This window comes from Anser anser (assembly GCF_964211835.1).
Source record: "Anser anser genome assembly, chromosome: 19".
NCBI classification, from domain to species: Eukaryota; Metazoa; Chordata; class Aves; order Anseriformes; family Anatidae; genus Anser; species Anser anser.
The window spans coordinates 8702233-8725516 of NC_139740.1; the positions used below are offsets into that span (position 1 = coordinate 8702233).

The following is a 23284-nucleotide window of genomic DNA, read 5'->3' on the forward strand; positions in this document are numbered from 1 at the left end:
TCCCCGCGCGTGCGCGCGCCGCCTCCCGGCCCGCGGCGGCCGTGACGATGGTGGCGAGCGGGCGGGCGCGGAAGCTGGCCCGGCGGTACCGGCTGGCCCTGGCCACGGCCCTCGGCATCCTCCTGCTGCAGGGCCTCGTCCTCTGGAGCTCCGCCGGCCTCGACGAGGAGGGCCCGGCCGAGGTGCGCCGGGGGGGGGCGGCGGGAGAGGGGCTGGGGGGGGATTTGGGGCGATTTAGGGGCGTTTGGGGTGTGGGGGGGGAGACCCCAAACTGTTTGCATGTGGGGATGGGGGAAAGGGGGGGGGTCGTGGTCAGGCTGTGCTGCTTGGGGGGGCGAGGGGGGGTTAATAGGGTGGTTAATTGGGGGGTTAGCGGGGGGTTAATGGGGGGGTTAATGGGGGGGTTAATGGGGGGGTTAATGGGGTCCCCAGGGGCTGCGGGCCGGGGGGAGCCGGTAACGGAGCCATGGGACTCAGGGGGATGTTCGGGGGCTCCCGCCTGGCTGCGGAGGGGGGCCGGGGGTCCCTGCGGCCCCGCGGGGACTTCGCAGCCAAACGCCGCCGGCACCCCCGCCTGGGGAAACTGAGGCAGGGCTGGAGGCACTCGGCCAGGGGCACGAGGAGCGGGCGCTGGGGAGATGGGGGGTTGTGGGGCGCCTCGCTTCCACCCCCCCAACACGGCTCCTGGCCCCTCGGCCGCCAGTTTCGCCGTGTTGGCCGCCAATTTCGCCGTGTTGGCCGCCAATTTCGCCGTGTTGGCCGCCAATTTCGCCGTGTTGGCCCCCAATTTCGCCATGTTGGCCACCCAACTCCCCGCGCTGGTCACCAGTTTCACGGTGTTTGCTCCTCATGGGCTGCCCGGACGGAGCCCAGGCCTGCGGCTGGATCCCGTCTCCCCCGGAGCAGGCCGTGGGGCCGGCAGCCCCCCGTTTTGCAGGCTCCCTCGCCGGGCGTTTCACCTCCCCTTTCCCCCAAGACCCGCCGGTCGCAGGGCTCCTCGCGGCCCCAGGAACTTTCCCTGAGAGCAACACGGGAAGAAGAGGGAGGATCGCGGCAGCGCCTGGCGAGGAGCAGGAGGAAGGCGTGAGGTGGTCGCACACTCAGCAGCTTCGTTGACAGCCCCTGGACACCCCTCGGGGGGCAGCGCTTCATGCCCGGCATCCACACAACAGCGAAATGGAGCCAGGGAATTAACGTGGCAAGGAGACAGGACGTGGGGTTGCCTCTGATCTGAAGATGCTGTGAGTTTGAGAGCAGCCAGGGCTGCCTGATGGCCCCGTCCCTTTTTCTGTGACCTTGGCCAGGGCACTTCACCAGTCCCAGCCTCCCTTCCCTCTGCGCCGTCCCGCACCCCTTGGGAAGGCACCCCGGGGTGCTGCTGTCCTCTGGGCTGCCTCCTGCCTTGCCTCCTGCCCCACGTCCTCCGGCGGTGGCTCTTGGAGCACCCTCGCCTGGTTTCACCACGTCTCTTCCCAACACTGAGCTGGACACCAACACGTTTGGCCATGGGCCCCTCCTCTGGACTCAGGATGGTTCGCCGCCGCCACCAGGCTCACGGCTCTGGGGCCTGGGAACGGAGAAGGCAAGAAGCTTCCCGAGCTGTTTGGCAGCCCAAACCCATCCGCAAGCTGGGAGACGTCCAGTTAGCCTTGGTTACTTAGACAGCAAAGCTCCTCGTGTCCCTGCCCTTCTCCGGTTCCTGATCTTGGCCAGACCTGGAGGAGCCACCGTTCCCTGGGGGCATTTCTGGTAAAGATGAAAGCAGGCGAGCCCTCCCAGGGGACCCCGACCTTGCAGCCTTGGATGGCTTTGGGGAGCTTGGGATCCCCTAATTGCGTGCAGGAACGGCTCCTTCCCGCTGATGGGCACTGCTCCGGCCTGGCTCGCTCCCAGCACGCACCAGCTGCGACCCAGGGGAGCTGCGGGTCCTCCACGCGCCGTGAGCTCGCCCTGCCTTTTGGGCTAGCGGGGTGGTCACCCTGCGTGCCCTGTGCCCGGGCTGGCAGCTGTGTGTTCCCCAGAGGGCTGCTCCGATGGCTGTCCCCTTCCTGGAGGGGTGACGGGAGCAGGCAGGGCTGTCCCCAGCCAGGGCTGGGCGCCACCAGGGGCGCGGGAGCAGGGGAAGGAGGGAGGTGGTCCCGACCTTGGCAGGGCTGTGCAAGAGGCTGAAGCCCCTCAGAGCCCTCTCGTGAGTCGCATCTCCCGGAGGACGGGCTGGGAGCATCCCTGTGCTCCCGCTGGCTGACGGGATGAGCGGCTCCCGTCCTCCGCAGTCAGCAGGATCCGTCCCCGGTGCCTCCCTGCTCCGAGCTGGGCAGAGGCTGCGCGAGGACTCGTTCGGCTTCGGGCTTTGCCCTTCACTGGAGCAGGTTATAACATCATCTCACACCAGCAGCGCTGAGCGCTCTCTGCCCCGTAGCAGGCTGTGGCTGCCTCAGAGCCCCCAGCCAGGAGGGGGACGTGTCGCATGGATCCTGTCCCTGCTGCGAGCCCACGCACGCGGGGCGGCTCCTGGCCTTGGCCTTGGAGTCTGCACGGCGACCCTGGATCCGCCTGTCCGGCTCCTTGTCTGGAGGTACCCGTGCTCAGGTTTGGTGCCGGTTCCAGGCCCTGGAGGCTCCCTGGACTCGCCACGCAGACGCTTTGTGGCGTTCAGACCAGCAGGAGTCGGATCAGTTCCTCGCGGTGGCAACGACGGCTCCCGAGCGGCACGCGGGCAGCTGGAGCTGGCTCCTTGGGCACAAACTGCAGGACGTCCCCGTGGGCGGAGGCGAGGACCTGCCACCTGGGAGACGTGCCACAGCCCGGCCACGTCCTTATTCTCCCCCTTCGCCTCCTGGCTTCCTCCGTGCAGGCAGGCGGGGGCACCTCTTGGGCCTGTGCCTTGCTGTCAGCCACGCACGGTGGCCTCCAGAGAGGCTTCCTGTGAAACGTCTGTGCTTGCAGCTTGCCTGAGGTGCCTTCTTGTTTTTTTCCCCCAAAGAACTTGTTTTTAGGGGCTGTGATCGAGTCCATTTCCACAGTGAGGCTTACGGATCTGCTGCTGCCTGAACGGACGGTGTCTGTGTCCAGATTCCCCCGGGGACTTTGGAAGGTTTTGGCGTTTGTTTGGCCTGATGGGAGCGGGCGTTTGGCGGACACCGAAGTCAGCCAGGCCCAGGCAGAACCCTGCAGGACACCAGCTGTTAACTCTCCTCCCCACAGGGGTCTCCGCTCTCTCCCCACTGATACTTTTATTTTCCGATTCGTATTTGGCCCCGGAGGCAGGACCGTGGGGACCGCGGCGTCGCATCGGGAGGAGGCAGAGGGGAGGCAGGACAGGGGAAGCGACCTCTGGCAGGCGGCTGGAGTCGTTTTGGGAGGAGGGACAGGCAGCTGCGGGCTCTCCTGGGAGCCCTGCCAAAGGCCCTGCACACAAGCCGTGAATGCAGCAGCGCAACGTGGCCGGGGCTGCTCCCTGCCCGCGCGGGGCGGCGGGGTTGCTCCGCTGTGGTGCAGTAATTAGAAGCCACGGAGCTCGTTAACTAGCAGCTCCAGAAAGGCTGGCGCTGTCTGGGATGGTTTCTCTGCTGGGGACGGCAGCCGGGCTCCTCCTGGGGGACCGCGGGGCTGCAGCCAGGCGCGGGCATCGCGCAGGGGCTGTGCGTGGAGTCGGGCACGCGGCGGGTGCCGGCAGGGCAGGCGGCTCTCCCCGCAGGGATGGGGCGAGTCTGAGGAAGAGCCTTGCTCTTCGCTCCTCGGTCCCCTCCTGCCTCCCTGCTCCCGCGACGCTGTGCGGAGGGAACAGGTTGGTGACTCTGCACAGGCGGTCCTGCGTGGTGCCCGGTGGGCTGCTCCCGGCCGCGGCGCCTGGCAGTGGAAGAGGGCTGGTCTGGTCCCTCCTGGCACCAGCCCCTTGGGGTTCAGGCGGCTGCGTGGCCCCTTTCTGCGTACCCGTGGGTTACGGGCTGCAGGTCCGGCCAGGCGCTTTCCTGCCTTGCACAGCGTGCTTTCTCCTGGCCCAAGTGACCTTCCCAGCAGCTGCACCCACGGGGAGGCTTGTGCGGTGGGTTCGTTTGGCACCTCTGTGTCCTCAGAAGGACACAGCTGAAGGGCTGCTCCTCCCAGAGGGTTTGCACGGGGCCGCTGTGGCCGGAGCATCCCACGGGGCTCGTACCTCACAGCATCCTCGCGCCCGGCGCAGCACCCTGGCCCCGCAGCTCCCTCTCTTGTCGCCGCTGTCCAAGCTGCAGCGTGCCCAGGAACAACTCCCCGCTCTCCCCAAGGCTAGCTCGTTTCTGCTAATCAGCCGGCCTGGCGGAGGTAACGAAGCGTAATTAACTGCTCCCTTTACACACAAACTTGGCTCCGTGGGAGGGGTTGTTAAAGGGATTTCTGGAGAGGCCGGCGATTGCAGCACCCGCTCCAGCCCAGTGCTGGGAGCCAGGGCGTGGGGAAGGGAGCGCGGGCAGGACCTTGTCTGACACAGCTCCGGCACCGTTAGCCCCAGGGGGTGCGTGCTGCCCTGCTGGGACCCCTCCTCTTGGATAAATTGGACTTTTGGGCTTGGATAAGTTGGACTTTAAGCTGGGGCTCACAGTGAGGAGCTGGTCCGTTTGCCACCTGCTAAAGTAACTACCAGTAGCTGAAGGAGCCCTGTGCTCACCCCCCCCCGTTCGGGGATGTCCCTGCTCACACTGGAGCCTGGAAGGTGGCAGGAATCCCTGTAGCCTCATCCATGTAGCCTCACGGAGAGTTATGTCCTGCTTCTGTATCGTGGGTGCTGTGACCCCGGGCTCTGCAGGCCAGGGTCTCCCTTGCTGGCAGTAGGGGTCTGGGTGCTGTGCCCCTGAGGGGGCAAAGGGCTGTGCAGGGAGGTGCTGCGGGGTCGTAGCCTGGGGGTTTAGGTGATGGAGGGGGGACATAACGGCCTCCTTTGCTGCTCCTGGAGCACCTGGCTTGCTGCAGCGCTGGGTCATCGTGGTCATGGCTAATGGAAACCTGCTCGAGGCCGGAGGGTCAGATTCACTGCTCCTCTGGGCTCAGCGCTGACCTTCCGCCCTGGGGAGAGGGCTGCAGCGAGGGATACCTGCCCCTGCCTTGCTCGTGGTGATGGCAGCCTGGCAGAGAAGGGTGTCGGTTACCGGGCTCCATGGGGACACCGGCACGGAGCACTGGGAATGAGGATGCCCTGAGTGTGTTGGCAGGGATGGGAGCTAATGCCTTGTCCTCTCTTCCGCATCCACCTGGCACAGGAGCGGCAGAAGAAGGCCAGGCTGCCCGAGAACAGCGATGGCTCCAAGGACTCGGACAGCTCTGCCGGGCGCCGGGGCAGCGCCGGTCGGAAGCACGGGCGGTGGCGGGGACGGCCGGACAGCCCCGGGGTGCCGGTGTCCAAGGTGGTGAGAGCCGTCACGGCGAGGCACAAAGCGGGACGGCGGCTGCCGGCCGCGCCGGACGCCTCCAGCCGGAGGAACCTGACGGAGGCGCGCGGGGACGCCCAGCTGGCCGTCTTCCAGCAGGGCGACACGGGCAGCGTGGAGGGGGCTCCGCAGCCCACCGAGAACAGCTTCGCCCCCAAGTGCGAGATCACGGGCAAAGACGCCCTCTCGGCGCTGGCCCGGGCCAGCAGCAAGCAGTGCCAACAGGAGATCGCCAACGTGGTGTGTCTGCACCGGGCCGGCAACCTCATGCCCCTGTCCGTGCCTCGCCACTGCCAGCTCTCGGGTGAGTCCTGCCGGGGTGGCCCTGGCTGCCTCCGGGCATCGGGAATATCCTGAAGGGGCACGTGGGCCGGCTCCTTTGTGTGACCGACTGTCCCACCTGGCAGAAAGCTGCCTCAAGCTGTCGCTGATTCCCAGATTACCGCTGCCTGTGTAATCCTGTCAAAGCTGTGCCAGCCTCCCTAAGCTGGGCCGCTCGTCCCAGCCGCTGCAGGGATCGGAGCTGGGCACAGCTGCGTCTTGTTACGAGGGGCCAGAGGGGGCATTCCCGCTTCCCAGCGCGTCCTGCCACGTGTGCCCTGCAGCGTTGCGGGGTTTGCCCTGTGTCGTGCTGCTCCCTGCGATCCCCTGCCTCGCTCGGATCTCCCTGCCGTGGCAGGAGCTGCACGTGGCAGGGCAGCAGTGTGCCCTGTGCCATCTGCATCTGGGGCCAGGCTGGCTGAGAGCCCTCTCCTCCCCTCCCAGGAAAGGTCAGCCCCGTGATCCAGTGGGACGAGAGCCGGCTGCAGCAGCTGCCCCCCAGCAAGCCCGTGCGCATTGCCTACATGCTGGTGGTGCACGGCAGGGCCATTCGCCAGCTGAAGCGGCTCATCAAGGCGGTGTACCACCAGCAGCACTTCTTCTACATCCACGTGGACAAGGTGCGTGGCAGGGGGCAAGGCAGGAGGGGAGGGGGTGTGCTGACAGTGTCTGGGTCCGTCACCGGAGCAGCCCACAGAGCTGGGGTGCAGGTGGATGGTAAACGGAGGCGCAGCATCTCCTGTGCTAGGGGAAGTGGCTGGGTGAGGTTTGTCCTCGCTGCCTGTGGCGCTGCGACCCTCCCTTAGCTCTCTGCATCCCCAGAAAAGGGTAGGTAGGACCCCAGTCAGGTTCAAGAGGCATTTGGACGATGCTCTCAGACATACAGTTAGATTTTAACGGAGGGTTCGATGATCCTCGTAGGTCCCTTCCAGCTCAGGATGTTTTATGATTCTGTGGTCTGTCCACCCTGCCCAGAGCAGGGGGAGCTCAGCCCTTGGGGCTGCAGGGAGCAGGAGGTCTCTGCTCACCTTCCCCCCAGCGCTGCGTCCTTTCACAAGATCCCAGGGAGAGCTGTGGGTTTGCCTGCTGGAAGGAAAAGATCGTTGGGGTCAGGCAATCAGCTCTGTCCTGGCTGCCCACTTTTATTTCTCAGCAGCAAATGAAAGAGGCTGGCTGCTGTGCCCTGGGCAGGCAGTGGTAGGTCATGGGATGGCTACTGCACGGAGCTGCCTCTGCTGCTCGGGGGGACTTCAGAGGCAGGCCGGGCTGTCTGGCTGGTTGGGAACACAGCAAGAAGGGGCACAGCAGCATGGAGGGGTGGCTGAGCCCTTCCAGGCAGTGTATAGGGACTGGCTGCCCTTGCCTGAGGCTCGTGAGCAGCCCCTGACAGCAGCAGCCTGAAGTTCAGCCGTGCGGTGAGCTGGGGCCCCGCAGGGCTGCAGGATCCAGCTCTGATGCTGCTCAGGGCAGCAAAGCATGGACAGAGCCAGGACTGGGGTGAGGAGGGGTGGGTCCCTGGCAATACGAGCCCCTGCTGACCGTGAGCTTCGTTCCCCCGCAGCGCTCCAACTACCTCCACCGTGAGGCGGTGGAGCTGGCCCGGCACTACCCCAACATCCGCGTGACGCCCTGGCGCATGGTGACCATCTGGGGAGGTGCCAGCCTGCTGAAGATGTACCTGCGCAGCATGAAGGACCTGCTGGAGCTCTCCGAGTGGCCCTGGGACTTCTTCATCAACCTGAGTGCCACCGATTACCCCACAAGGTGGGCACCTCGCTGGGGCGGGGGAGGACAGCGGAAGGGTTCGGGGTGCGTGGCTCCCCGGTGAGCCCTGAGAGTAACGCTGCTGGGAGGAGCAGGGAGGGCAGGAAGGTGAGGTTGGAGATGGCAGCCACGTGCTGCTGCTGGTGCTCCAGGGCAAGGCTGGTTCCGTCTCTGCCCAGGAGCTCGGCCAATACCTCACAGGCTGTATTTTCCTCTTGTCGGGGTGTTGCAGGGAAATGCTCACATGAACGCATGTATATCTGGGCGTGCATCGGGGCTGCGCACCCTCAGCAGGCGCCAGACAGCAGAAGGACCAGGGCTTTGTCTTCCCACGATGGGATAAGGGCCTGAGTCAGCGCCTGCCAGGCAGCCTGAGGCTCCTTGTGTCTGGTGGCTCTTGCAGCATGAATGTTTACTGGGTTGCTCTATCCCAGCGGCCATTAACGCTTCCTAATTTGCATCTCAGGACCAACGAGGAGCTGGTGATGTTCCTGTCCAAATACCGAGATAAGAACTTCCTGAAGTCTCACGGCCGAGACAACGCCAGGTAACCCCAGCTAGGGGCAGAGCTGAGCTGGAGGAACAGAAAAGCGGGAATTTGGGGAGAAGAACAGAACCAGGAGGCTGGGGGGCTGCTCGGGCTGTGGCTACCAGAGGCGTAGCAGGGCTGCTGTGTGGCCAGCTGTGTCACGAGTGGTAGTCCATTGGTTTTACACTGCAGGAGAGTTCCACCCTGTGTCCCTGGCCCCTCACCCTTGTCTCCGTGCCCAGGTTTATCAAGAAGCAGGGCCTGGACCGCCTGTTCCACGAGTGTGACTCCCACATGTGGCGCCTGGGCGAGCGCCACATCCCCGAGGGCATCGTGGTGGATGGGGGCTCAGACTGGTTCTCGCTGACGCGCAGCTTCGTGGAGTACGTGGTGTACGCGGACGACCAGCTGGTGTCCCAGCTGCGGCAGTTCTACACCTACACGCTGCTGCCAGCCGAGGTGGGTGCCTGCGGCACGTGGGCAGCCAAGTTTGGGGCCAGCATTGCCGTAAGGGCTCCCGTGTCCTTGTTTCAGCCTTACTCCTTCTCCCCAAGAAACAAACCAAAAAAGTGATGCTGGCTTTGGTAGGGTTTTCTTCTCCCTGTGCTTACCATCCCTGCCCTAGGCAGCTGCGAAGGGCATCGCTGGTTCTGCTCTGGCAGCTTTGTGCCTCCTTTGCCCAGGTCCGGGAGTGAAAGAGCAGGAGAGGAGCAGGCGTGCCAAGGGCTGTGTTTGTAACCAGCCCTGTGCTTTAGGTCCCGACGCCTGTGGGCTGGATAAGGACTGATGTGCGTGTATAATCTGATCTCTTACGGGTTGCCCTGTGCTGGGAACCGGGACAGGTTTCTCTGTCCAGGAGCTCTCCGGGCCTGTCGTGTTCTTCTGAGTGCAGGGTGGGGGGCCTCCGTTAACCACCCTCCTCCATGGGTCTCCTGTCCCTTCTCTGCCGCGCACAGTCCTTCTTCCACACGGTCCTGGAGAACAGCCACGCCTGCGAGACGCTGGTGGATAACAACCTGCGGGTGACCAACTGGAACCGTAAGCTGGGCTGTAAGTGCCAATATAAACACATAGTCGACTGGTGCGGGTGCTCCCCAAATGACTTCAAACCCCAGGACTTCCTCCGGCTACAGGTGAAAAAGATCCTCCTTTTTCCTCACGCTCTCTCCCCTCTCCCCTGTCTCTGTCCCCAGCCCTTCTCTCTGAGCAGCCCCGCAGGCGCACCCCTGGGTGCTGTGCCGCTGCTCCCCGCGTCTGCACGAGCCTCACCCCAGCCCAGCAAGGGACGGGAGCAGGATTGGTTCTCCAGGCGGAGTGGGGCTTGGCGCAGACGTGTCTGTAAATGCTCGGGTGGCAGGATTGTGCTGACTGTCCTGCCCAGCAGCCAGGCTTCTGCTTGCAGTGCTGCTCCTTTTCACAGACTTCCTCATTTTCCTGCTCTTTCCCTGCAGACTAATTACTTGGGGCAAGTACCTGCTCAGGAAAAACACTGAGTGCTGTCCTCTTTGGCAGGACAAAGCACGCTGTGATGAACTGCCTGCCGTGCGCTCAGCGAGCTGAGATGTAGGCTGAACAGGGGAGGTCCGGGGGAGGTTCAGCCCTTGGAAGTGAAGTTAGCAAGATTTTCTGCCCTGCAGTCCTGAGCTTTTACGGTGCATGGCCCCGATCCCGCAGGCAGTGCCGCATGGCACTCTGCAGAGGCTCTGGAGGTTGGGGGCCCGTCTGAGCAGAGATTGCAGCTAAGGAACTAGATGCCACGTCTGCTGCTGAGCACATAAAGGGGAGGCAGTGGGAGAGATGAGAACCCATCCACGTAACCGCTAACCGTACCGTTTGCTCCCGCTGATCCTGCCTCAGAGGATCCCACGTAGAGGCTGTTTGTGCTTTGCTGCTCCTTACCCTGCCCCATCAGAGGGGGCAGGATGGGTCCCAGCATGTTTCTTCCCAATGCCTCACGCCCAGCTGCCCCGCTGAGGCAGGAGGGCGGAGGGGGTGCCACCACCGCTGCTAGAAACGCCTCTGCTCTTCCAGCAACTCTCCAGACCCACCTTCTTCGCCCGCAAGTTCGAGTCGACGGTGAATCAGGAGGTGCTGGAGATCCTGGACACCCACCTCTACGGCAACTACCCCCCCAACACGCCGGCCCTGAAGGCGTACTGGGAGAACGTCTACGACCGCGTCGACGGGCTCAGCGGCCTCAGCGACGTCACCCTCACCTTCTACACTGCCTTCTCCCGGCTGGGGCTCCGCAAAGCCGCCTCCGTGCTGGCACCAAAGGAGAAGCTCTGCAGGTGGGGCACGTGCCGCAGCCCGGCCCAGGCTCTGAGCGGTGGCTGCTGCTGGGAGGATGCCGATGCTCACGCGTGCCACCTCTCCGTCTCTTTTTCTCCAGGTTTGAGCCCCGTGGCTTCCCGTCCAGCGTGCACTTGTATTTCTACGACGACCGCTTCCAGGGGTACCTGGTGATGCAGGAAGTGCAGAACGCGGCGACTGGACAGGCAGAGGCCTTGGAGGTGTGGATGATGCCCCAAGGAGCTCTGAAGCTGGCGGGTCACGGAGGGCAGGCAAACCGGTTACAAAACCTGGAGGTAAATGGGAAACGTGTCCCTCGCAGCACCTACTTTTCTCCCCAGCTTTTTCACTCCGTGCTGCCCTTCCTTTTCTCCCCAGCCTGCGGGCAGAGAGAGAGAGTGCTGTTGTCAGGGCTGCGAGTGGATTTTTGTCAAAGAATTACTCTTGAGTTTGGAGCTAATCCTTTGGGAAAGGCCTGAAGGGATCTTGCAGGGGGGAGCTGAGGCTGCTGGTGCCAGCACCTCTGGCTGCAGTAGGCATCACATGCGGCTGGCTTGGCCCTGACATGGTGCAGGCGGGCGGGGGAGCGGCGCAGGCTGGGTGTGCATTGCTTTGGGCTCCAGAGCTTTTGCCCTCCTCAGTTTGGGATGGTGAAGCACAAAACCTGAGCTGGTCGTGTCAGCCCGCCCAGTGTCCCACTGCCTTGTGCCTCGTCCCTGCAGGTGGGCACAGAGTGGGACCCCAAGGAAAGGCTCTTCCGCAATTTTGGAGGCTTGATGGGGCCTTTTGACGAGCCGGTGGCCATGCAGAAGTGGTCGCGGGGCCCCAACCTGACAGCCACGGTGGTGTGGATCGACCCCACGTACGTCATCGCCACCTCCTACGACATCACGGTGGATGCGGAAACGGAGTTCACCCAGTACAAGCCCCCCCTCAACCGGCCCCTGCGCCCCGGCGTCTGGACCATCCGCCTCCTGCAGTTCTGGGAGCCCCTGGGGGAGAACCAGTTCTTGGTGGTGCCCCAGACCTTCAACCGCAAGCAGCCTCTCAGGAAAGGTGAGGACGCTCTGGAGATCGGGGCTGGGGTCTTTCTGTAGGGGAAAAAAATGGTGAAAAGCATTGTTTTGCTTGTTCCATGCCAATGTTTAAGGCTATAGATCTTAAGGAAGAACTATGCCTGGCTCTTGTGCAGGGGGGTTGGACCAGATGACCTCCAGAGGTCCCGTCCAGCCTCAATCACTCTGATTCTGATTTATCTTTTTCCCCCTGGTTCTGGCCTCTCTGGCTTGCAAGGCAGGAGCCATCCCCTCTGGTGGCGTCCCCGTGAGCCCTCAAACCAGGCCACTAGGCTGCTGTGGGCCCATTTGCAGGCGAGCCAGGTTCACCCCTCCATCCTCCAGCTGCATCCCTGTTCCTTGGCATGGAGGGGACGGGGCTGCAAGGGGTTGGGGTGCTGGGGGCGGTGGCAGGAGGAGCTGGCTGCTGGGACGTTACCGCGCTGCTGATCTCTTTCTCCCTGTCCCGTCCAGATGATAGCAACTGGCTGCACGGCGGGCCCCCCCGCAACGAGTACATGGAGCAGAGCTTCCAGGGCCTGGGGGGGATCCTGAACCTGCCGCGCTCGGAGGAGGCAGAGGCGGCTGCGGCGGGGAAGGCGCAGCTGACGGGCCGGGCGCTGGACGAGTGGGCAGACAGCACCATCAGCGCCTTCTGGTCTGTGGCAGACGTTTGCGTCAGCAGCTCCTCCTCCTGCTCCTCCCTGGAGACCTGCAGCAAAACCTCCTGGAGCTCGCTGTCCCCGGACCCCAAATCAGAACTGGGGCCCGTCAAACCTGACGGGCGGCTGAGGTAGCAGGAGCAGCCGGGGGGGCGGCGTTGGGAGCGAGGAGCGTCCTCCGTCACCGGCGTGGGGCGTCTCTGGACTACATCACCCCGTGCCATTCACACCGTAGTAACTCGAGGAAAAGAGTATGGGAACCAGCGGGCCAGGGAAATCCTCCTGTGGGTTTTTTAGGTGGAGAGGGAGGTGTGAGATGTGGTCTCGCCCACCTCCCCCAGGAACGGGCACTTGCTGGCCAGGCGAGAGTGTGCCGGGGCGCCCGTCACCGCGGGGTGCGGGTGGTGCCGGCGGTTGGGAAGAGCTGCGTGCTTGTTTCTTCGGTGCCTCGGGAAGGGGTGAGATGGGCTGGGAAGGGAGGCTGGCAGGGGGGTGGGCTCTGGACCAACTCAGCACCCTGTCCTCTCTGCCCGGCCCCAGGGGGATCTGTGCAGGATCGGGCCCTGTGCTGCAGGCTGCCCCCCAGGAGGGCTGGCTGGGGACTCCAGGGACAGGGCACGCAGGGAAAGTCGGAAGCAGAATTGGTTGAAACCTGCCATGTGCATGGAGCTGCTGCCAGCCCGGGGCTTGCATCTCATCCCCTCGACCCCAGCCCTTTAGTTTGTATTTTTATAAATATATATATAGAAATATATATGATGCAAAGTGCAATAGAGACAAGACCCCGCATTGGCCGGGCCAATTGTGTCTCCATCTCCCCTGAGACTGTAACATACCTTGTTCTCTTGGGTGTCGTGGTGGTACAGGACAGGGTGCTGGGTTGTTTACATTTTTTTTAATTAGTTATCATTATTATTATTATTGTTTTGCTGTTTCCCCATTTCCTGCTGGGGGCTGATGGGGAACCACATCCTGCTGCCCCTGGGCAGGGCTGCCCCAGGCCTGCGGGGCGCTGCCTGCCCTCCAAGGCAGCAGCCTGACTGTGCCAAATGTTTGGAGCTGGTGTTGTTTGCTGCGCGGTGGCCCTGGCTCGGTGAGCAGTTTGTGCCCAGTAAGCTGCTGCGGATGCTGCAGCCTCTGTCTCCGCTTCAGTTGAGGCTCTGGGCACCGGGCTGCTCACGTCCCCTGCCAAAACGCGACGCACGTGGCTGATGTCCTGGTGCGGATGAGACGGCAGCTGTCCTGTGCCATGGCCCAGCCTTCTCCTTTCTCCCTGGTCAGCAGAAGCTCTCAGGATCTGCTGTGCTTCCCTGGCTAAAAAGCAAAGAAGTGAGACGAGGTCCGGCTGGCTCCATCTGCTCTCTGCTGTCTGCTTGCTTCCCCGAGGGACCAGAAGCTGCCTCCTCAGGGCAAAGGGAGCTGCAGAGCCTCCTGCTTCCCCCATCCACCTCCCAGCTCGGGGGCTGCCTGCAGCGTTCCTCTCCCAAACACCAGCGCTGCCTGGAGAGAAGGCTGTGGTTGGTTTTGTGCCCTGGGAAGGTGCTCACAGCCGTGTTGGACTGCAGCGGAGCTTGTGTACGGCCTGGGACCAAGACACTGCCCCTGGGGCTGGGCTGGGGCAGGGGAGCCGCTGGGAATGGGGATGCTGGAGCTTGTCCACTCCATCCTCTCTGCTTGTACATCAGCCACAGCATCTCCAAAGACTTCTGTGCCACCTTCCTCCAGGGCTGCGCTCAGGCTGCCCGGGGGCTCGCCTCGCCGCCTCCTTTCCCTTGGGCATTGAGGACAGTGGTGCTGTGAGAGGGGTGCTGCGCGAGGGACGGGACTGGGGGCAGCGAGGGGAGGCGATGCCTGGCCTGGGGCCACCAGCGCTGTGTGGGGCTGTCTGTCAGCGCTGTGCGGGGCCGGCAGCGCTCTGTGGAGGTGGCTGCATCCTCTGTGTGGGGATGGCTGCGCTGTGCCCCTCGCCCCAAATATAACCATCTCCTGTACTGTGGCGTGCTGTGCTGGGCTACTGGGGTGCGGGAAGGGGATGAGGGCTGGGGGGGCGATACTTCAGGCCGTGCTGGGGCCGGTCAGCCCCCTGTTGGCTACGAGCGGTAATTAACTAATTAACTAATTAATCAGCTGGGGCTGCCCCCCCCCCGGCGGGCCCAGCCCAGGCCCAGCCCCGCGGGCCTCGTCTCCCTGGCAACCGCCGATCCCGCCTCTGGTACCGCCGGCAGCCAATAGGGGGCGGCGGCGGGCGGCGCGGCGGCCAATGGCGGCGGGCGGGGGGCGGGCCCGGGGCCGGTGCGGCGGCGGGGGCTGGGGCTGGGGCCGGGGCCGGGCCCCGCCGCGGGGCGCCCTGCCCGGGCCGGCCGGGCCGAGGGATGGCGCAGCCCGGGGGCGGCGGGGCGGCCATGGACGGCAACGTGCTGGCCATCGTCATCGCCGCCAGTGAGCCGGGGGGAGAGGGGGAACCGGGCTGGGAGTGCGCTAATGGGGCTGGGAATGGGCGAACCGGGTTGGGAACGGGGCTGGGAACGGGCCGGGAGTGGGGTAGTGGGGGTGAGAAGGGGGCTGGGAATGGGGGAACCGGGCTGGGAGCGGGGTAATGGGGCTGGGGACGGGGCTGGGGACGGGGCTGGGAACGGAGGAACAGGCTGGGAGTGGGGGAATGGGGCTGAGAATGGGGCTGGGAGTGGGTTAATGGGCTGGGGACGGGGCTGGGGACAGAGGAATGGGCTGGGAATGGGGGAACCGGGCTGGGAGCCGGGGAACGGGACTGGGAGCCTGACCCGGTGCTGTGCAGCCCCAGCTGGGGTCCCACAGCTGCTGGAGCCAGGCCGGTGCCTCCCCCCCATGAGCTGTGGGTGCGGAGCTGGGGCTGAGCCCCTGAGCCCTGTGCTGTGCCCCCGACCGCACGGGGAGAGGTGGCCGGGGAACAAGCGGGGCTCTCAGCGTCCTGGGGTCAGGCGGCAGGCAAAGCCGGTGTCTGTGGTTTGTTCCCGAGCTGATTTTGTGCCCAGAAACGCAGGGGGTGAAGGGGGGCAGCTGCCGGCAGGCCCTGCCCAGCCCGGCTCACCCCCGCGCCCCCCCCGTCCCACCTCCGGCAGCGGTGTCCACGTCCGTGTTCATCGTGGCTGTCCTCATCCTGCTGCTGCTCTTGTACCACCGGGACCCCATGTGCTGCCAGTTCCTCTGCTCCTGCCGCTTCTTCCAGACCCCCGGGCAGTGTGTGAGTACCTTCCCTCCCCTCCTGCCAGCGGGTCCCACACCGGCCCCAGATCCCAGCTCTCGTTCCCACCCGCTGGGGTCCTCGAGGCCGGACCCCCTGCCTTCCCTCCGCACCCACCCGCACGTGCCCGGCCATGCAGCCCGCAGCAAGGCCTCCGGCTCCCCAAGCTGCTCGCAGAGGGGTGTCCTCCTCCCCCGGCACGTTCGTGTGCAGGGCTGGGCTCCTCCGGGCTGCTGCTTCACAGGGAAGGGGCCCAGCAGGGAAGGGGGCCGGAAGGCTCGGCGCAGAGGCAGACAATGCCGCTCTCTAGCGCTTGCATCCCAGCAACTGGCTTCTTGCGCGAGACACAAAGCCCTTTCACTCGCATCTGTAATTTCCTGGGGCTGCCTTTCAAGTGGGGAAGCTGCTGATGGAAAAAGAGCAGCGCGTGCAGCCAGCGTGGCCTTTGTGGCAGCGGCCGCCTTGGGGAAAGCTTGGCCTCCAAAAGCTGCGGGGACGGCAGCTCGGGAGGAGGGCCCTGGGTACTGCCCCAGTGCCCTGGAGAAGAGGGGACCTTCTGCCTCGGCTAGCAGGGGACAGAGAGATTGTTGAGTGGAAGGGAAATCTAATAGCTCCAGCAGAAATCACAGCGGCAGTGGGCTGCCTTGCTGGTGTCCCCTGCCTGCTTTGCTGCGTCTGTTCCTTTCCCCTCTCCTCCCTGCTGTGGCACACGCTGGGGAGAGGGCTCAAAGCTCCTGGAGGCTGGGCAGGATGCATCCCGAGCTGCTTGGGACTGCCTTGGGACTGTTGCCGAGGAGCAGGACCTTGCTGGCACCGACCCGGCTCAGCTGCCTGTAACAGCCCCGGTGCCTGCGAGGCTCAGCCGGGTGTTCGCAGGCACAGGCACGGGGCCCGATTGGTGCTGGGCTGCGCTCTGCTGCTGCACGTGCCCCACAGATAACGCGGAGGTCCTGGGCTGCTTTCTGCCGGCAGAGCCGCCCTGTCTGGGAACGAGGAGCGTCCCGCGGCTCCTCTCCGTAGGAAGAATCTTTGCTTGCTCCCGCTCAGCACGTTTGCAGGGAATTGAGTTTAAGTAGAGCAAGGCTGTTCAGGAACAGGACGTCTTGCTCTTCAGATTTGCTTGCTGCGTTACTCCGAACTGACTCCCTTGATAGATAAGCATTTACAAATTCTGTAACCCTGAGCGTGTGACCCGGCTCTTATCTGCGCTGGCGGGGCGGTCAGGTGGTTGTTGTCGTCTTCGTTGTTGTCTCCCAAAGCAAGCTCGTTCTGCTGAGTCTGAATGAAACCTGCCGCTGGGGCCAGGCTGCCGTCCCTCCAGCTGCGTGGCGTCGTGGTGCCAGCGTGCTCAGGCGCTGCCTGCTGAGGCTGTGCCTTCCCTCCGCGGCTCCGGGGGCACTGCTGGAGCTGGGCACCTCCAGAAGCCAAAGGGAGAGTGCCGAGCCCCGCTGGGCTGTGATGAAGGCTCCTGCTGGGGGGGGAAGTGGGCTGCCTGCTGGCTGAGCTCTGCTGGCAGGCGGGGTGGGAGGGATTTTGGCTCGCTCTCATCTTTTCCCTTCCTGACCCCTCGTTACAGGACTGCCCCCCTCCGTACTTCAGCAGCAGCCAGCGGCTTGTGGGGCCCCAGCGCGGAGCATCGCGGCTGGAGAGCGCTGCTGAGAACCCTGGCATGCAGGTGAGGAGGCTGTCCCTAAGGGGAGCTGGGGGGAACTTGGAAGGGGACTGTGGTTACAGGGGTCTGGGGAGCTCCTGGGGTCATGTGGAGAAGGCCCTAAGCAGCAGGAACAACTTTGGGAAGCGCTGCCTGTATGTGAGATCCTGCAGAGGAGGGCCGGGGATGCGACAGGGCTACCACGTTGCCCTGAGGTGTTCGGGCACGATCCCTTGGAGCCTGGGATCCTGCAGAGCACATCTGCGTTGCGTGGCTGTGGTGTAACTGCCTCCTGGGAGGGCGTGCGGGTTTCCTCTTTCAGGGTTCAAGGAATGGCACCCACAGCTTTGAACCCTGAAGCACCTTGAGGTGGCACCGGGCCGTGAACTTCCGCGAGCCACCGCGGTGCTGACATCTCTCTCTGGGCTTGGCATTCCCAGGGAGACGAGCTGTTCTGCGTCGGGCCCCCCAGCAGCTACCGGCTGCCTTCCTGGGAGCAGCCCCGCTTGCCGAGCTACGAAAGCGTGCGGAAGAAAGACCGCCAGCGGGAAATCCACCAGATGATCGCCAAGAGGTTTGGGCTGTGGGCAGATCCTTCCCAGGAGGTGAGCCTGAGCCTGAGGTTGTTCTCGGCTGGCAGAGCCCCAGGGGCAGTCCCCACTCCGCTCTGTCTTGCCTCAGCAATTTGCAGTAGCTGTGGACTCTGTTCTCTGCACTTGCCTTTCTCCGATAGCCTTTATCTCTGGGAAAGGCACACGGTGTACCAGGAGGCTCCTTTCGTGTGCATCTGTGCCAGTTAATGATTCATCCCTCTCGGTGCATTTGCAGAAATGCTTGTGCTGGGAGTAAGGGCAGAACTGCTGATGAAAGAGCAGACCCGTACAAGTCTGAGCTGGGAATGTTAGTTTTGGATCCGTAAGGCTTCCATGGGTTCTTGCTCCCTTCTCCCTACAGGGCACCTCTGACAGGCCCCTCGCTGTTATCTTGAAGTGTTTATGGCTTATTCACGAGCCAAAGGCTTTGCCTGTTACCACGTTTAAGATTTGCACTCCCTCAACAGAATAGAGAAGAGCAAGTGCATCTGCCAAGTAGGTCCTGTGGCAGCATCCCAAGAGACTCCCGAACAAAAAGGCCTCATTGACTAAAGCAGGACAGAAATATTTGAAACCCGTAGAGCACAAAAGGTTCACTGATTTACCTGAATTTAATGCTGCATCATGGAATTTGGAATAGTCAGCACTTGGCATGCGGTGTTTGGGATTGTAACTAATGATACTTGCCCCGAAGTGAGAGCACTGACGGCACAGGAGGGTAAGGCCCAGGCAGCCTGGCGCTGAGGAGCTGAGTCTTGTGTTAACAGACGTCAATTTTTTTCTGGCTTTGCAACAAGTGGTGACAAGTCCTCGGGACAAGGAGGAACAGGAACCTTACGCAGCGTACCAGGGGAGCGGGTGGAACATGCTGTGTCCTCTCCACTGGATTTCTGTCCCACTGTGTGGCAAACAAGGTCCCATCTCCCAGGTGCTCGGCCTGCTAGCAGCCTGCTCGTCTAGGGAGAGCAGGAGTTTAGTTTCAGGCAGGTGGTGGTTGTGATTTTTGTATCTGCTCTGATTATTTCTGATCAGCTGTAACGCTCTTCCTCTCTCCTCGACAGATGCCACCTCCTTACGAGCATGCTCTACGGCATCCTCCAGCTTTCTCAGGAACAGCAATTATCTCAGAGACCTCAGACAGACGTGGTGCACCAAACCCTTTCCAGGCCCCGGTCAGCTACCAAACTCAGCGAAACACAGCTGTGTGAGGCCTTAGCCTCACCGTGCTCCTCCTTCCCTTGGTGGCAGCGATGGAAGTGCCTGGGACATCGTTCTCATCTGCAGGGAACAGCCAAACCTCAGACCTTCACCCTTATTTCTGATCAGCTGAGGGAGATGCAGGCAACTCAGACCCAGCCAGTGGAGGTGTCCGTCCCGCAGCACGAGGATAACCACGGGGCCAACACCGAGCACCGCGCTCTGCCCGGGGTGACCAGGGACATCTACTTGCTCTTCTCTCTGGCACATGCACTGTTACCAAAGGCGACGGACCGGCTGCTTTATCCTGCAGAGGGGCAAAGCAAAGATGGAGCTCTGGCCGAGCAGACCTTCTCGAGGCAGCCGGTGTATCGTACCTCTGTGAGGCTGCGGCAGGCACTGCCAAGCACACCGAGTGTCAGACCTCAGGTGGTTGTGTTGTGCCACTTCACGTTTTCCTTGGGTTACAAAACTGTTTACTTTATCAGCGTATCAGATACCAGGCGGGAATCTGACCCGTGAGTGGCAGAACGAACGTGCATCGCAGCACTGCTGTGTGCTCTCCCAGCAGCATTCCTCCGATTTACAGCAACTTCGTGTGGACCTCAGGGAAAGGTTTGGAGACGCTCGAGATCCAGGGGTTACATCACTTGCAGCGCTGCGTGCAAATACAGGCCACCGAGATGAACTGGATGCGCAACCTGGGAAAGGACAAAGCGTAGGCTAAAGTGTAGCTGGCGGTCTCCATGAAGAACGTACAGCAAAGGCGGAGATACGTGGCTGACAGTACCTAGTCATCTTTTGCAGAGCAGACAATCTAATGATGTCGTTACCAGTTTTGATAATCTGTTTTCTACTGCAGAGCCGATGTTTCAAATTGTTTACAAACCCGTAGATAAAATGAGATCAGCTTGGCCACGAGGCAGTTGGGCTCCTTTCTTTCAAGTAACACAAGCAATCATGGAATGGCTTGGGAGAGACAAAAGGCTAAATCTTCCAGATTACGGCTTTACGAGGCGCCTCCAGCTGCTGAGCTTCAGACACCATCCCAGACTCGTGCATCTTACCAGGCACTCTAAAATTAGTTACAAATTAGCTTTAGAAGTATGAATTTGCCTCGCGTAGTTAGAGAAAGGAATGCTCCCAGGTATTTGAGGTAATCAGTGAGGTGGGTTAGACATTAGCAAAAATCTAGCTTCCTGGGGTGCAGAGTTAGGTGCAGTTGGCAAAGGACCTGTCCTCTCCTGCAGCGTGCTGAGCTACGATAAAAATACAGCAGTAGTGCCTAAAATGAGTACAAATAGAGGGAATTATTAATAGGACAAGTATTGTCACAAGGCTAATTCTAGAGTGAAGTACTCCAGTGGAACAACAGAAGGGGTTCTCCGGGGGAAGGCAGCTCCACGTACTGAACGAACGCAGGTGATGTTCTATGAACAGTCAAGACCCAAAGGAACTCCAATGCATTTATTGGGCGCTCTCACAAAACCCAGTGATCTCTCCAGTGCCTGAACTCCAACCCTGTGTGCTTTGGGAGCAAGAGAGCAAAGGCACAAACAGGTGTCCTCAGAGCTAGAACACTCTCGTCCTCCTGAGATGGCAGCCCAGGTACAGCGGTCTGTCCCAGCCGCTCCTTCCCATCCACCCCCACGCGATGCAGGAGACTCAGAGCATGGTGACCAGCTTAAAGCTCCCCACTTCTGCGGTGGGGATAACGCTGATGAAGGTTTTATAAAGAATTGCGCCTTTGGGTAGACGACAGATCACCTCCCTGCTCTCGCTGCTGCGGGGTGGAGGTACGTACACCTCCTTGGTGTATCTCACGATCCCATCCTCCAGGGCGTAGAGCGTCTTGTTACGGCCCATCCCCACCTGCAAAAGGACCAGCACAGCATCAGGATGGAAAGGGTGGAGGTCGCTGCTGAGCAGATCTGATCATCTGCCTGCCTTGGTTCCTATCTTGGCTTCAACAGCATCCGCTGCTTCGTATTTTAAAATAAAAGAAAACCACGCCACTTGCTTCCAGCAAGCAGTATGTAATGCGAGGGAGCAGATGCTGATTCCACCCTAAAGTATAAGAACCCAACTCTATAACCCTCAGTCCTTTCCTAAATCAGGTGGGCACAGCTGTGATTCTGTGCAGGCTGTGACTAAGAAATACCAAATAATGAAACCCAATTTCAGGATTATAAAAAAAATAATAAATAGAAACAATAATTAAAAAACAGCTTGAGAGGGAGGAAGCACGGAGGTGGGCTGTTCTGGGCTGCTGTTCTGAGTACCAAGGAAGACAGAAAAGTGACTTACATAAGCCCCTGGATGCCAGCGTATCAATCGCTGCGTAGCCAAAACGTTGCCTGCGTGCACAAACGCACCTGCAATGGAATGACAGAGTCAGCCTGTGGAAAAATGGAGCTCCCCGAAGCCTGAAGCTGGCGGAAAACTACTGGTTCCAGGACTTACAAAAAACAGCTTTCTGTGGAAATTTTCTACGGAAAAAATGACTTCAAATCCTGAAAGCATCCGAACAAAACTGCTGTTAGCGTGAAGCAGAGGGCAATTGATATACAACGGAAAAAAACAATTCTAGGCCTTGAAAGGATTGCTCCTGGGGTACAAGGCATTTTCTGTTTGCTGAAGGCATTCGTTTTATTACCTGTAACACTGATATATTTTCATCAGCAAACTCACTAATTATTAAGCACTTAGCTACAAGAATCTGTACTTTGGCTTCAGCTACGCGTCATAATTCTCCCCTTTGTAAACAGCTAAAATGCCACGCTTTTCAACCCAGCATGGGGGGAAAGCGCACTTAAGTTCTTCGGTGTCCCACAGCGCACCCTCCTCCCAGCCTCTCCGGAGAAGCAAAGTACGTTTTTCCGTAGCCAATTTTGGCTGCCCGCTGGTGGGCCCGTCAGGGAGGAAGGCTGACTCACGCTGCCCTCCTGCTGCCCACCCTCAACCAGGAGGTTTCGCTGAACCTCCTCTCTCCTTTCTGCTGGAAGAGTGCCTCAGCCGCCTCCTACAGAAACGCTCTGCAATTATCACCCCTGCCAGGGAATAACCCTCGAAGGACGCCACGAAACATGAATAAGGGCAGAGTACCTGGTTGGCCTACCTTCTACTTTCTTGACTCCATAGCGCTTCCCAGGGCTGCGGCCACCCAGATTTTTTGAGCTGCCCCCAGATTTCTTAGAAGCACATCTGACAGCAACCAGGCTTGTTTGCGGAACGCTCAGAACTGGATTTGGAGCAAGAACAACAACAAAAATACCTGAAAAGTTAATACACATGCTTTTTTTTCCCAGACTCTATCACTTTATACAGTTTTTAAAGCTAAAGGCAAACAAAAGCCTGGAGGAAAAAACAAGTTACTTCCAAGATAAATGATAATTAAACCACCCTGGACGAAATCTTCTGCAAAGAGACGACATCTCAAGTTCTGCTGCTACCCAGACAAGAATAAAACAATCAGGACATGAAGGACATAGACAAATTTATGTCTCATAAAGGCCTTGTAAAACGTGCAACAGAACTCGCAGGTCGCTACAAATTGGCCTTCTATTGGTTCAAGAAAAGACAAACCGTGACCTCTGTTTCAGTTTCACCCCTCAATTGAATGGCATTTATTTAGTTAGTAAGTAAATATTTTGTAATCTTACAAATGAGGAGACTCCAATGCAGAGTGATACATAAGCACATACAGAATTGTTATCCTGAACATAACAGCTTCAGCATTTTGTGCAAATCCTTGAGTTACAATAGGACAAGCCAAGCAAAAGAAGTCAGTCGTTACAGTCATAGATTGTGTCTGGAAACACAATGTCATTCACACCGCAAATGTACTCATTTGCAAAAAAAGGACACCGACAGAAAACACAGTGGTTTTGTTCACCCTCTGGTGAACTTCTCTGTGTAAAACACGACTGTGACATAATTAGTTTTTCTTAGAAAGATCTCAGCAGTTCCTCCTTCATGCAGTTAGCTGGCAAATCCACGTTTTCTAAATCCCTCTTTTCAACCTCTGAAGCAACAGGTAAGAGCAGAGGAGTGCCTATTGTGCCATAAAACATGCTTGTTTCCTCGCTCTGAGGAAACCCCCTGGATTCACTTAGTCTTAAGTTATCATAGATGGTCAGTGAGCTAGAAATCTTGTAGAGAAAAAAGGAACGTGCTCTATGAAGAACGTTAATTTAAAATGCTGGATATTTATTACGTAAAGGACAGGCTCTGGGACCCGGCCGCAGGGAAGGAGGCAGAGGAAGGGGAGTTACAGAGTTAAACGTGCCCACATTCTAAGCTACAGCCCAGCTCACTGTACCAGAAAACAAACAAAACCCGAACGGCTAGTTCCCGGGGTTACGTTTTGTGTGGCAGTTAATTATTTTGCGACCAAAAAGCAAGCCCCGAGCTCCGGGACCCCCCTCGCCCCTTCCCGGCCCCTGCCGCCGCCCCTCACTCACACAGCCGCCCCAGCGCCGCCATCTTGCCGGCGCCGCCTCCCCGCCTCTTCCGGCGCGGCGGGCGGCGGTTGGTCGGAGCGCTCGCGCACGCTCGCCCGCGGACCAACCACCGCCCAGGACGCGCGGCGTGCGCGA

The 23284-nt window shown here is 60.7% G+C and overlaps 3 protein-coding genes across 3 annotated transcripts; 2 read left to right on the forward strand and 1 right to left on the reverse strand.

Moving 5' to 3' along the window:
* On the forward strand, positions 1-14016 carry XYLT2 (xylosyltransferase 2). The gene is made up of 11 exons (XM_083805694.1): positions 1-182; positions 5235-5706; positions 6168-6343; positions 7285-7487; positions 7954-8034; positions 8259-8475; positions 8973-9149; positions 10048-10307; positions 10409-10604; positions 11031-11364; positions 11838-14016. Exons 1-11 carry the CDS (start codon positions 48-50, stop codon positions 12158-12160), a joined length of 2574 nt encoding a protein of 857 aa, XP_083661820.1. The 5' UTR covers positions 1-47; the 3' UTR covers positions 12161-14016.
* Positions 14017-14305: 289 nt separating this feature from the next.
* On the forward strand, positions 14306-19602 carry LOC310884233 (uncharacterized protein). Its single transcript, XM_083805731.1, has 5 exons — positions 14306-14464; positions 15124-15245; positions 16822-16920; positions 17337-17501; positions 18551-19602. Exons 1-5 carry the CDS (start codon positions 14398-14400, stop codon positions 18695-18697), a joined length of 600 nt encoding a protein of 199 aa, XP_083661857.1. The 5' UTR covers positions 14306-14397; the 3' UTR covers positions 18698-19602.
* A 535-nt stretch (positions 19603-20137) lies between these two features.
* On the reverse strand, positions 20138-23279 carry MRPL27 (mitochondrial ribosomal protein L27). The gene is made up of 4 exons (XM_083805732.1): positions 23150-23279; positions 21805-21927; positions 20994-21061; positions 20138-20558 (listed from the first exon to the last, which is right to left on the reverse strand). The coding sequence occupies exons 1-4, from the start codon at positions 23169-23171 to the stop codon at positions 20352-20354; spliced, it is 420 nt and encodes a 139-aa protein (XP_083661858.1). The 5' UTR covers positions 23172-23279; the 3' UTR covers positions 20138-20351.
* Positions 23280-23284: the final 5 nt, after the last annotated feature.